Raw genomic sequence first — 12,970 nt, forward strand, 5'->3', positions numbered from 1 at the left:
GTTTTCACTGTGGCAGACTGGGGCATGTGTGTCAGCCAGAGCTCATGACTTTTACCCCAGTACACTTCATCTAGAGGTTGTGTTGACTGTTATCTCCAAACATTTCGATCTGCCATCCTAGATGTCATTTGTGATGAATAGCTGGGCACTCTTGCATAAAACAGCATGCTTCTCTCTGTGACCCTCTGAAACCCTCTTCTTTGATTTGTATGAGCTGTGGAGCTCCACAAAAATAAGTGACTCTTGACCCGGAGCCTAGAGTCATTGAAAGCCTCTCCATGCTTGTCCAATTATGTTTCTGGTTAGGATCATTATTTTTATTTTTATGAAGTGAAACTGACTCTGTTCCAGCACATGAGGGATCTGATTATGACCACAAATCACAGATAAGAGGACGGCTTTTGCAATTTGTTTTTATAAATTGGATTATTTTTATCATATCATCCACCTCATCCTTTTACTTCTTTGATCCTTTGAAACATCTGTAATTTCACTCTGAAGCTCAGTGTCTCCCACATTGTTGCAATGACTCTAAGCAGAGCTTTTAAAAGGCTAGATCCATATGGCTCTCTTGATAAGACTTTTTTTTTTAATCCAGTTACCAGCTCTTGCTGTTCCATGAATTTCAACTTCAAAGTATCATTTACTAGAAAATCACAGTGCTTTATATCGGTAATATCACTAACATTGGCACAGGAGGGAGCCTTCAGCACAGCACACTGGACATTGTCCACAGACATGGAATACACACATGGCACATTTATGGATAAGTCAAAAACTTGCAAAATAACAAAAGAAAACAAAGTATAAAGCTGTAGTTTCCCTCAGATATGGACTTGATGTAGTGGTAAGTGTGAGAGGCTATAACTGCAGAGGATGATGTACAGAGCCATAGATACACAAATATAAAAAACAAGAAATAATACAAATAAACTAAAGATGATATGGAAGACTATGACAGCTCAAAATGTTGGGACTAGTTATAACAGGGGAAAAAAATGAAATGATACAGAGCTGAGCACGAGCCAACTGAGAATAACGTACTTGTGTACTTTTTTATTTTTTTTGGGTGGATATGCATGCATGGTGTGTTATAATTTTCTGAGGTAATGGCTTTTGGGTGTTTGATGGCTGTAAGCCATAATCATCAACATTAAAATAAATTAACACTTGAAATAGATCACACTGTTTGTAATGAACCTATATATGAGTTTAACTTTTTGAATTGAATTACTGAAATAAATTAACTTTTTGATGATATTCTAATTCATTGAGATGCACCTGTATGTATTATATTTTAGCCCCATCCTCTCGTCTCTTTGGTGTGTTTTTGTAGCCTGTGTTGAAACCATCCATCTCCATTCCCAACCTGACCAAATGGGAGTTCTACACGGACGAGACTCTTTCCACTGGGCCCTCATATGACTGGAGGATGCTGGCAGTGCCCACAGAGAGCACAGAAGAAACAGATACTATTGCCACCAGCAAGAGGCGGATAGTCTGGCCCTGTTACTCTAGTGTGGCACGTGCTCAGCCAGATGCCATCACAAAACTGCTGGCTGTAAGTCCACACTGTTTTCCTTTTACTTCTCGTAGTCTTCTGAGCTGCTGGGAAATAAAGTCCTGCCTCATTAGCTGAACCAACGCTTTTACTAAACAGACTGTTGTTAATGCCAAGAGAGGGTCTGTAACTGTTTTGATAACTTTTTTTTTTTTTGAAGAATAACCAAAATGTCTCAGGAAAAAGTAGAAAAGAATCAGGTCTGTGTAACGTATGCAACTGCGCTCGCATTGGATAATGTATTTTAACGTGAGATCAAATTATATTGAAATGAAGAGTATTGCCACATCTTATCATTATGAATATACAGTGAAAAGTCAATGTACTGCCCAGCTCTACTGCAGCGAAGTGTGCTGCATTGTGCTTTGACCGGACATGTGTGTTTGTAGGACATAGAGAGATTGGAAGGCGAGCTGGGTCAGGTACCTGAGCGATGGCAGTCCACTCTGGAGAAAGTGCGGGCCAGTGTGCAGGAAGACCTCAAACAGGAGGGCAATGTAAGTCGTTATATGCCTTCAACAGACCACTTGGGATATAGACGTTGCTGCAGAATGCAGTAATCTCTTGTATCTGTCTGTTACATCCCACTGCTGTAGCTCCGGAAGCAGTCAGTGTCTATCTCAGGCCTGATCCCCACCTCCAGTCTGCAGGCCTACCAGCGCCACTCCATGCTGCACCTGCCTGACAGTGGCCTGGGTGAGGACAGCAGTCCCACGGCGGCCAACGGAGTCAGCCGCAGAGCTGCCACGCTTTACAATCAGTTCACCCCCAAGAATGAGGAGAACAGGTGGGACTTTAGCACAGTTACAAAGTTATTTGGAATTTAAAAACGTATTGTAAAAACATAGAGAGTTTGTGTTCTTGCATGTGCAGGTCATTTGAAGGTGTCCTGTACAAGAGAGGTGCGTTACTGAAAGCCTGGAAGCGTCGATGGTTTGTTCTGGATATAACAAAACATCAGGTGAGTGCCTGGGTTTCCTGTGCCGTGCCGTATGTGTTCACACTTTGAGCAAAGAGAAGCTGACAGACGTTTTTTCTTCAGTTGAGGTATTACGACACGGATGAAGATGTCAACTCCAGGGGCCATATAGACCTGGCTGAGGTTGAATCAGTTGTGATCGCCACACCAACCATAGGAGCCCCTAAAAACATCAGCGAGAAGGCATTCTTTGATGTGAGTAGCTTTGTTGCTCTTTTTTTTCAGGACCTTATAAAACAACGAAAAATATTCGAATATTTTCCGGTCACTGGTTCAGTAGTTTTCATCATCATGTCTAAGAGAGTATCCTGTCTGTCATCTTTGACTTAACCCACAGTAAACAACACAAATCTTACCAGAGTGAACTGTGCCGTGAGAAAGGAGAAGTTATTTTGTGCGCACATTTATAATCAAACGACTAGAAGAACGACATTAAACTGATGGGTATTAATACATTCATAAACAAATTACCACATATTTATCATATTCCACATATTAATACTGAACCATAGAGCAAAGTCGTGCATTTTTTTTTATTTGGTACCGTCACACCCCTGATTCCTTCAGTACAGTTTCTAGCATATACAGGGGTTGGACAATGAAACTGAAACACCTGTCATTGTAGTGTGGGAGGTTTTATGGCTAAACTGAAACAGCCTGGTGGCCAATCTTCATTAATTGCCCATTGCACCATTAAGACCATGTGCATCCAATGGTTCAAACGTTGTGTCCTGAAGGCGGTGCCGTGTATCAGGACGACAATGCACCAATACACACAGCAAGACTGGTGAAAGATTGGTTTGATGAACATGAAAGTGAAGTTGAACATCTCCCATGGCCTGCACAGTCACCAGATCTAAATATTATTGAGCCACTTTGGGGTGTTTTGGAAGAGCGAGTCAGGAAACGTTTTCCTCCACCAGCATCACGTAGCGACCTGGCCACTATCCTGCAAGAAGAATGGCTTAAAATCCCTCTGAACACTGTGCAGGACTTGTATATGTCATTCCCAAGATGAACTGAGGCTGTATTGGCCGCAAAAGGAGGCCCTACACCATACTAATAAATTACTGTGGTCTAAAACCAGGTGTTTCAGTTTCATTGTCCAACCCCTGTATCTGCTACTGGAAGAAAACCTTGGATCTCCAAGGAATGTATAACACAGAAGGTAATTTCGGAACCTTTATATATATATATTGTAAGCAGGTGCTTTCAGTTTATGTCAAATTTTGACTTTCGTGAAGTCTTGCTCAGACAGGGATGATGCGTCCACTGTTGCTTGACCTTCTTGAATCCACATTTCCTCCACAGTTGAAGACCACCAAGCGGATGTACAACTTCTGTGCAGAAAACGCTCAAAGCGCCCAGCAGTGGATGGATAAGATCCAGAACTGCATCTCAGACGCTTGAAAGCCTACTTTACTGAGAGGACTCTGGGACGGGTTCCTCACCTCTTATCACTACCGTCTCCTTCCCTGCAGGGAGACTCACTGTGCATTAGTAGGACCATAGCAAAGCCCCCAGTGCCTGTCCAAGAGGAGGGTGTGTGGAGAGCTCCTCGCTTTTCCAGTATAAGGAGTGTACTCAGGCAGCGGAGTCACTGCCACGGTAGTCCTCTGTGGGACTGTGCTTATTCGCATTAGATGGGTCTGTTTTACCCATCTGCCAGTTTCCACTCAACTGCTCCAGACCTTGGCTTCAGGAGAGCTTATCTAATTTTTTATATTCAGTGCAGATGAAGCAATAGCACTAGCTGTTAAAGAACTCGAGGCTGATACTAAGATTATCTACAAGTTGAATCAGTGAGAGGATATATTTCTGAAAAGGAAAGACGTTTTGCTGCTTGTGAGATGCAAAAGAACCGCCAAAAAAAACTGTTGAATATTTTTAGAAGATGCACAAAATAACGAGGCAGTTTATTTGCACTTAATTCTACGATATGCACTCCGTAAAAATATAGATTTTCTAACAGATGGAAACAGCAAGGCTAATGGCATTACTTTATAGTTATGTACAATACAAACCAGTCTATATAAACATACAATACTTTGCACACTAAAGCATAAATATTTCCTGACCTTTTCTATTTAAGTCGTTGATGTCATTGTTTTTAATACATGAATGTGTCTACTCATTGATAACAGGTTGGTTTTTGTGATGTAAATTATTTTTTTATCATTAAATGAGTAACTGATGTATGTTCACAGTTGGCCATTTTATGTTGTCTGTAAATAGCTGTGACATTTCTGGCTGTTTTATACTTTGGTGAAACTGCTGTGGCGTGTGCTTCTCTAACCTTTTAACTGAACTCAACCCGACATACAGTCTTCATACATACCCAGACATTCGATATCGCTTCACATACTGAACAAGCAAAGCGCTTCCGTTTCCGTTTATTAACCTTTGTGTTTCACATGAAGGGGATCACACTAGATTTCTCTGTTCTGAGGATGTGCCGAAGGGCTCACGTCTGCGTCTGCGGGACACTACGTGGTCGGGGTTGACATCTCATCAGCTCTCTGTGTGTGTATATGTACAGTTTGAAGAAACAAAGCTGAAGAAAACTCAACCTGACTAAAGAGATGTCTGACTGTACCCGAGGAAGCTGTTATTGTTCCCATGTACCATTTTCTGTGGTGCCACTAATGGTTGTTGTTTTGGTTTTTTTTTTTTTTTTTTTTTTTTTTTAAATAAACGAGTACTTGAAAATAAGCCTGATTTCACAAGTGTTTTTTCTGTATTTCATGGTTTGTGAGTTCTAATGTTGTCAGAAGAGTGAATATATCTAGATTTCAACTTGTCTTTTACTTATTTAATTATCCAAAGTGTCTCTGACAAACAAAACGGACCCATTCTCACCCATGTCTAAACAGCCATGTTCCTTTAAATGATAATGAGACAGAGCTCAGCACGAGAGTCAATGTGAGGAAGGAGGAGCAGATGAACTGGATTTTAGCTGTTTTCACTACATTTTCTTTCCTCTCCATTCTCATTTTCTCCTTAATTTGAACAGTATATATATTTTTTTTTAGTTTTGCTCTGTTTAAAGGCTAAGCACCATTTAATGGACCTCCATGAATATTTCACATTATTTGAGTTACTGACATATATCAGTATGAATTAAAATGAAAACAGCAGCTTAATTTGCTTTAAAACTGACAATTTTATTAAATTGACGGAAAAACCCGAGCTCACTACGGAAATTCTTGAACGCAACTGTGACGTCACTGGTGGACAACAGCTGAACAACGCCGCGGTAAAACACCACTATGACTGACTGTTATGACAGTATCTAGCTAAATAACCAACATTATTCATGACAATAGCCTAGCAATAAGCTAAACTCAAATGTAGAGGTACCGTTATTCTTGTAAATGTGATCGAAGTCGAACTCTAACTCATCCGACACTATAAACCTCCATAATGCAGCTACGTACCCGAGTATAATCTGAGCCACCGAGTTTAGCAAGTCAAGCTAACGTTAACTAACACCAACTAAAACAGGTGAAGTGAGTGTCCTTACCCTGTTACCTCCATGTTACAGAGGCTCTTGAACACCTTTCGTTGGTGTCCTTACATGCCCATATTGTTGGAAAAGCGCCAGTGAAATGAGCTACAGATAACGGAGTGAGCGGATGGTCCTTTCCAAAGTGCCCGTTTAAAGTTGACAAATTTAGTCCATTTTCTGGATATTTTGGGATCTTTGGGCCATTTGTGCACAGATGTCCCACTGTACATTGAATGATTGCAGCCAAAAACAACACACCTTTTCGTCATTTTGCATTAAAATTAAGTGCAGCTTTTAGAGTTGTTGTCCACCATCTACGTCACAGGCAAGACGCCTATTAGAGTTTCCAAACACCGTTGGGGGGAGGGGCACCAACGGTCTTTTAAACCTTATTCCTTGAATTAGTAAGAAATAACATGTTTTCTGACTATCAATAAACACAAGTTAGGAACTCGAATTCCACTGTATTTATTTGTTTGACACTTTCATATCGCTGGTGCTTAGCCTTTAACCTTGTCTTTGTGCTCTCACATAAACACAGGTCCAGCGCTGGGATTGGAAAGACTCGGACAAGAAGGCGGAACATTTCTTAAGTGTCTGCACTCTAAATAAGAAGTAGCACAAAATCAGAATGACCCATTTTTAACCTATGACTAAAGCAGCCCAAGAAAACATACTGGGTTGTTGTATTTCACAGTTTGTGGGTTGGTACATGCTTATACTCAAGTACTACCCCGGTTGTCAGGCATTGTTCCATGTTTTTAGTGCATCACTGTTTTTTTTAGTTTGTGATTCATCTGCACAAATGCTTCTTTCTGTCATAAAGCTGGAAAGCTAAAATGAAACTACCCAGGAATGAACAGACAAGACGCTCTGGCTCACTCCCAAAACCAGCCCGTGCATTATAAATCCAGAGGTTTGAAGACAGTCCTGCTGAGTGATTAACAGTCACTCAAGATGCATTGATTTTTGACACAGCTTTGTGAATGCACAGCGCATGGTAACAGTTTCATGAGACTAATGTTCATCATGGGATGTCCTCCCAGCTTTGAAGTGAAGAAGCCTCTGTTTAATACATTTGAGATGTGGTCTGGAGTGGTGTTTATGATCCCGAACTAATCCTCCATCAGCACCTGAATTTGCTTGATTCAAAGCCATCAAATTCTCACAGAAATATTCCAAATGCCTAAAGCTTTTTGAGAAACGTAGACTCTGTTACTGAAGCAAAGGGACAATCTTCTGATTGATCCACCAAATTCCAGGAACACATCTTAGACATGCCGACACCAAGCTCCTCACACTCTTCAGAGTGTGACCCAAGAAGGGGATTGAACCCACAACCCCAACGCCCTGTAGTTGTGTGGCTGCCCACCAATTTGTGTAACAATGGCGCGGACTGCGTAGGCGTGCAGTCATTTGCGCTTGAGCACAGTACACCACTTTATGCGCAAGCACTGCACATGCCACCTTTTTATCTTTCCTGCAAATCCATGTTACCGGATAGCGAGGGTGACTCAGAGTGACTGGCCTTGATTCCAAAACGCTTTCCTGGATTCCACAGGGTTCAACATGGCACTAATAAATCTCCTCTTTGTTCTTGGGGACCTGAATGGGACCTCTCCCACTTCGCTCAGAGGTAAGAAGACACTGCTGGAACTGTACCGCCGCTGCAGGGCCCTTGGTTTTTGGAGCCAAGTCTTCTCACTTTTGGTAATGAGTGAGTCAGGAGAGTGGCGCCTCTGTGTCTCTCCAAGGATTAATAAAATTAGACCTGCACCTTTGAGAACATAAATGCACTCAGTGCTGTGCCATACTCGCAAATAACAAACTCTGGTCACAGCCTGCATCCTGTCATCAATTTACACTTAGTACACCTGCTACTTCACCTGGACCTATTCATTCTTCATCTTCTGTAGCTGCTTCATTCAGGTCAGGGTCGTGGTCGATTCAAAGCCTAGCTGGAATAACTGGGCGTGAGGCAGGAACACACCCTGAACAGGGTGCCATTCGATCACTGGATATCTCTCGCGCACACACCCACATCTATGGATAGTTTCACACACACACACACCTGTGGACAAGTTCACGCACTCGCCCCGTCACTGACAGATGCGCACCTGTGGAAAATTTCAAAACACACACCCTATATCTCATTCACACCTGTCAGTCCACCGACCAACATGTTACTGGACTGTGGAAGGACACCAGAGCGCCCAGAGGACACCCACTCAGTGGCTAAGACTGTGACCCAAGGTGAGGATCAAATCCAGGAACCATGACCCTGGAACTGAGTATGAGTCACAGACTTGGGACCCAAAATCCCAGAAGATAAATGAGTGAATGTCCAATGACTCATAAAACATGGCCTTAAAAATGATGGAACTTTACATATAAAATCGTTTTCTAAGCCCTGCTCTTTGCAGCAGAGAACATTTACATTCAGACACTTGGATAAACACAAAGTCTAAACTCCTTTGTAAGAAGTAAACACTGAAACGATCGTGGCTCTGAGGGCAGCCGATAGCGCCAAGCCTGCGCAGGCAGAGGAAGGGTGTTCTGGCTCTCTCCCAGCTGCCTTGTACTGAGAGCAGGTGTGGGCCCTGACCAAACATCTGGACTTGGGGCCGGCCAGCTACGTTCTCCAAATATAGCCGAGGCGGGGAGAGGGGGATTAGGCAGAAGAGAGGGATTCAGCGGAGGAGAGGGTCCCCATGGAGTGTTTGGAATGGGACAAACGGTCTCTTCTAGAGCAGTGGTGATTAAGGGGCTCGTCGCAAGAGGCCTATGAATCTCTTGGATATGTGCTCGACGACTGAAGTCATAAAGGCTCTCCTAAGAGACGCTTTCGAATGAATCTCGTAGTCGGCCAGCATGAAAATCATCAGCTCTTCAGAGCTCCTCTGGCCAACGAGCAGGATGAACCTCATTCTTGCAGTGTGTTGTGTAATTGGACGTGCAGTCGATATAAAAATGACATTTCCGTTGTGTCACCATCTAAAATAATCACCGTGTTAAAATACTTTACGATTTTTTTTTCCCGCCTCTATTTAGAGACAGTCCATAAAAGATCAGTACGGATCTTTATGTGCTGACCTCATTCCAACGCCATGACTTAACCCAGTCAGAATAATGGTTTGTCGCCTGACAGAGATACTTCGGATTGTTGTTTGCAGAAGGAATGCAGAGCAGATGTTCTCCTCTGAAGTTATCAATGACTCCAGCTGTTCTCATTCATACAGCAAATCAGCAATGTGAGTGTGACACAAGCGTGCAAAATGGTGATTAACACGAGAACACACAGAGCACATTTCAGCTTGGGTTCGTAGTACACACCTGTCCCTAGACTGCCCACGTCCCGGAAGTCCACCGCTCTTCCGAAGGATGGGGCACTATTTTTAGCAGATTGAATCTGTTTATTAATAAGAGCTGAGCAATATATCATTTCAGCATCATCATTGTGTTAAAGTCAAACAATCATATCGTGGTAGGGGTAGTTACGTCTAATCCACTTTAGATCGGGGGATTTTAATTAACGTAAAGTGTACCAGCAACATGTCAACATCACGGAAACTACTGACTCCGGCTAACGTCCCATAGTTTACCCCTGAATTATTTATAATCTTATAACTGACAGAATCCTGTGTCTTCACAGTGAGTGTCACTCTGGAGAAGTGTGAGTGAGGAGAGAACAGTTTGGGGAAAGTCTACTCTGTTCCCAACTGGCGGTGTCTGTTTATCCCTCACTATAGTGGTGTCTTTGTTAAAAGAGAAAGAGCTCACAGAGGTGTGTACAGCTAGCGTTGCCAAAGACAGGACCGTAAGAGTCCAGACATAGTTCACCATGTTTTTAAAATGAGCATTTCTATGATTAGGGTAATCACCAAGGACACCGACATTCTGTAAATAATCTCTCGCACACACACATTCACACACTGAGTCACAAATTCATGTGACTACACCCAGGATGTTCTTAACTGTTTGACCCCGTTTCTGACATGTCCTCATTTTGGAGTATGATGTCCTCCTCTCCTTTTCGGAGGAATGAATGTGGCCACCTTAGCTCATCCACGCCTTCAAATCTTAGGCAACACAAACTCTGATTGGCAGCAGATGGGCTGCAGTCTCTAATAGCACGCTAGTAAGATAGACCTATAAATTAGGCGTGTATGCAGGAGAGCACATGTTCAACTGAATCCACAGATTTATGAAGGACCCAAGGCTGATTTACACCCCCCAGGGTGTTATCCTATTCCTGTCAGGAGACGTAGTTACAGAGGAAACCAGCATTATTGGTGTTCACTGGCCCATTTGGTGGCACTGAGCTGTGACAAAGCTCAGGTACTATGATATCACCTTAGCCTGCACTGCTGGTGCCTGTAGCATCCAGCCCTGCCATACCAAGAGGGCAATAAGTACACAATACTATGAGCTCAGTTTGGAGGCTCATCAGAAGACAGACTCCTGCCAAAGACTTCTTCCTGAGCAGACGCTGCAAATAAAAAAAAAATGTTCCCATTCCAAAGGGGTTTAAGGAAGAATCTCCTGGACAGAAGCCAAGTCAACCGGTTCTGACCATGAGGCTTTCACAGGAAACACGGGGCCACAGATGATATTTTTGCATGAATTTTGGATGCCGAGGCTTGAGCCCTTCAGTCACGGGGATCATGCCTTCCTGGTGCACATGAGAACCACCAGCTTCACATCGCAGGGAAACGTGCTCAGACTCAAAACTGCATGCCTGCGTCCGTGTTTTTAAAGCCGTCTGCAAATAAATAAATAAATACGTAAATAATAAAAGAGTGAGAGAGAAAAGGGAATTGTTTCACATCGATTTCTATTTATAAACCGTGGAGTCTGAGTTGTGTTTCAGAACCCTGAGGTCATATTTCCATGCGTCTGCCTGATTGTTTTTGAGTGAGTTTTTTGAATTATTGCTCTGGCTGTTTGAGTTGCTCTGGTCTTGTGTTTTGTGGCAAAAAAAAGAGCAAAAGACGGAGAACGTTTACGGAAAATGTTGAGTACCACCGGGAAACTGCAATCAGGTTTGAGTTCTGGTCTTGGATAAGACAAAGCCTAGAGGTATAGCTTCTGAATGACTGCCAATCGCACAAACAAACAAGGCCATAAAAGGAGTCATTGTGATACAAAGATTTTGATCTGCCACATTCCACACAGATGTGTCAAGGAGCATCACTTTTAAACCCTCGAGTCAGAATCAGTGCGAGCAACACAACACGTACAGGTCGTGATTTCAGTTGAGTGTGTGTGGGGGGACTCATCTGTTACACACTCACATTGTGGGGACTGGTCTTTTTTATTGGGACAAAACATTTTAATGTGAAGATGTTCAAAGTTTAGGGTTTCATGGCGATTTTCCACTGCATGGAAACTACACGACTCGACTCGGCTTTTTTTTGCTTTTCCACTGGCCCAGTCTAGTACCTGGACCCTGAAACCAGGTACTTTTTGCAGTCCCTGCTCGGTTACGGCTCCTTTCAATTCGTGTAGAAAATCCTGACGTGTAAACCCTGCAGAGGGCTGATTTGGCCAGAGACCTGTCAGTCACCACAAGCAATAACGTGTCTTAGAAAATCTCTGAAGCTTTCAAACCTGCGGTTCCATTAGAGACAGGGATTTGTGACGTCACCGGCTCCATTTTGTTGGGGAGCTGTGCTAGTGGAAAAGAGACACGCTAAAAGTGAGGCGAGTCAGCCGAGTTGAAGCAACCCATGCAGTGGAAAAGCACCATTATTAGAGTGACCAGACGTCCTCTTTTACCCGGACATGTCCTCTTTTTTAAACTTAAAAAAAATGTCCGGGCGGAATTTCACAAAAGTCCGGGATTTTGTTTTTCTAGAGCTTCAATAGAACTTCGAGAAGCGTTTCGTTCACAAACTAGTCCCGCCCTCCCCTACTCCGATTGGTTCGCTTGAGTGAGAAGGGGGCGTGGTGAAGTAGCCTTAAATCTTCTGATTGGACGGTCTGACTGTAGAGCTACCGTTATTGGTCGAGAACCTTCTCTGTAAACATTTAATTGGTCAGTCTGCACGTCAGTAGTCCTTGTTTACGTCAGGCAAAGCTCATGTACTTACCCTCATCTCGAGCAGCTATGCCGAAACGTAAATGTAAGTTCTCGGATTAATTAAAAAAGAAATTCCCATGTTATGTGTAGCAAATTAAGGTGTAAAGGAACTAAAAGCGCACATAAGTTCAGCTAAGCTCACACACCCCCATTATTAGGGTAAGAACATGAGTTAGGGTAAGGGTTAATACAGTATGCTAGCTAATATTTGCTTATATATATATATATATATATATATGCTTGAAATGCTATATATATATGCTTGAAAAATGTAAAGAAAACTGGCAGAACTAGATCTAGGCTTGTGATCTGTAGAGAGGTTAACGTTCGTATTTCTGCAGTACAGCGTTTGATTTATTATGAAATGTATATTTTTAGAGCCGTTTAACATTTATTTGCTTAGAAAAAACAGTAACATTTGAATAAATAAAAATAACATTAATTTTGTAATTTAATTATCGATGTGTGGACACTAATGAGTGAATTCATCTGCTTTATAAGATGCACCCAGCTTTTATGATCTCAGGGGAAAGGCGTAGAAAAGGACACTCTGGAGCAGCTGCACATGAGGCAAGTGTTGGCTATAGAGATATATATCCTCTAAAATTGTTCTAGAGTGATAGAGTAACATTCAATACCTCCGGGAGGATCTGGAGTGGTGTTTGTGGTCTGGAACATCATTGCCTGCATTTTTACTGCACAGTGAAATGCAATGCTGTTACTGCAGAAAAGTGGGATTCATATCTTTGGCTTAAATATCTGTGATGTCTATAAAGATTATGATTTGCATTGTTTCTTTGAACATAATTTATCTTCATTTTGTTTTCATTCTAATGGAGT

At 42.4% G+C, this 12,970-nt stretch overlaps 1 protein-coding gene across 5 annotated transcripts in view; it reads left to right on the forward strand.

Moving 5' to 3' along the window:
• The window catches only part of sbf2 (SET binding factor 2), a 101,597-nt gene extending 96,362 nt beyond the window's left edge, over positions 1–5,235 (forward strand). For all 5 annotated transcript variants that reach the window (XM_066647163.1, XM_066647165.1, XM_066647164.1 and 2 more), the window contains 6 exons: positions 1,337–1,561; positions 1,951–2,058; positions 2,158–2,348; positions 2,435–2,522; positions 2,604–2,735; positions 3,852–5,235. In XM_066647163.1, the coding sequence (XP_066503260.1) occupies positions 1,337–1,561; positions 1,951–2,058; positions 2,158–2,348; positions 2,435–2,522; positions 2,604–2,735; positions 3,852–3,950 (843 nt within the window). In that variant the 3' untranslated portion in view covers positions 3,951–5,235. The remainder of the gene's footprint in view (positions 1–1,336; positions 1,562–1,950; positions 2,059–2,157; positions 2,349–2,434; positions 2,523–2,603; positions 2,736–3,851) is intronic.
• Positions 5,236–12,970: the final 7,735 nt, after the last annotated feature.

The sequence above is a fragment of the Hoplias malabaricus genome, chromosome 16, assembly GCF_029633855.1.
Source record: "Hoplias malabaricus isolate fHopMal1 chromosome 16, fHopMal1.hap1, whole genome shotgun sequence".
NCBI classification, from domain to species: Eukaryota; Metazoa; Chordata; class Actinopteri; order Characiformes; family Erythrinidae; genus Hoplias; species Hoplias malabaricus.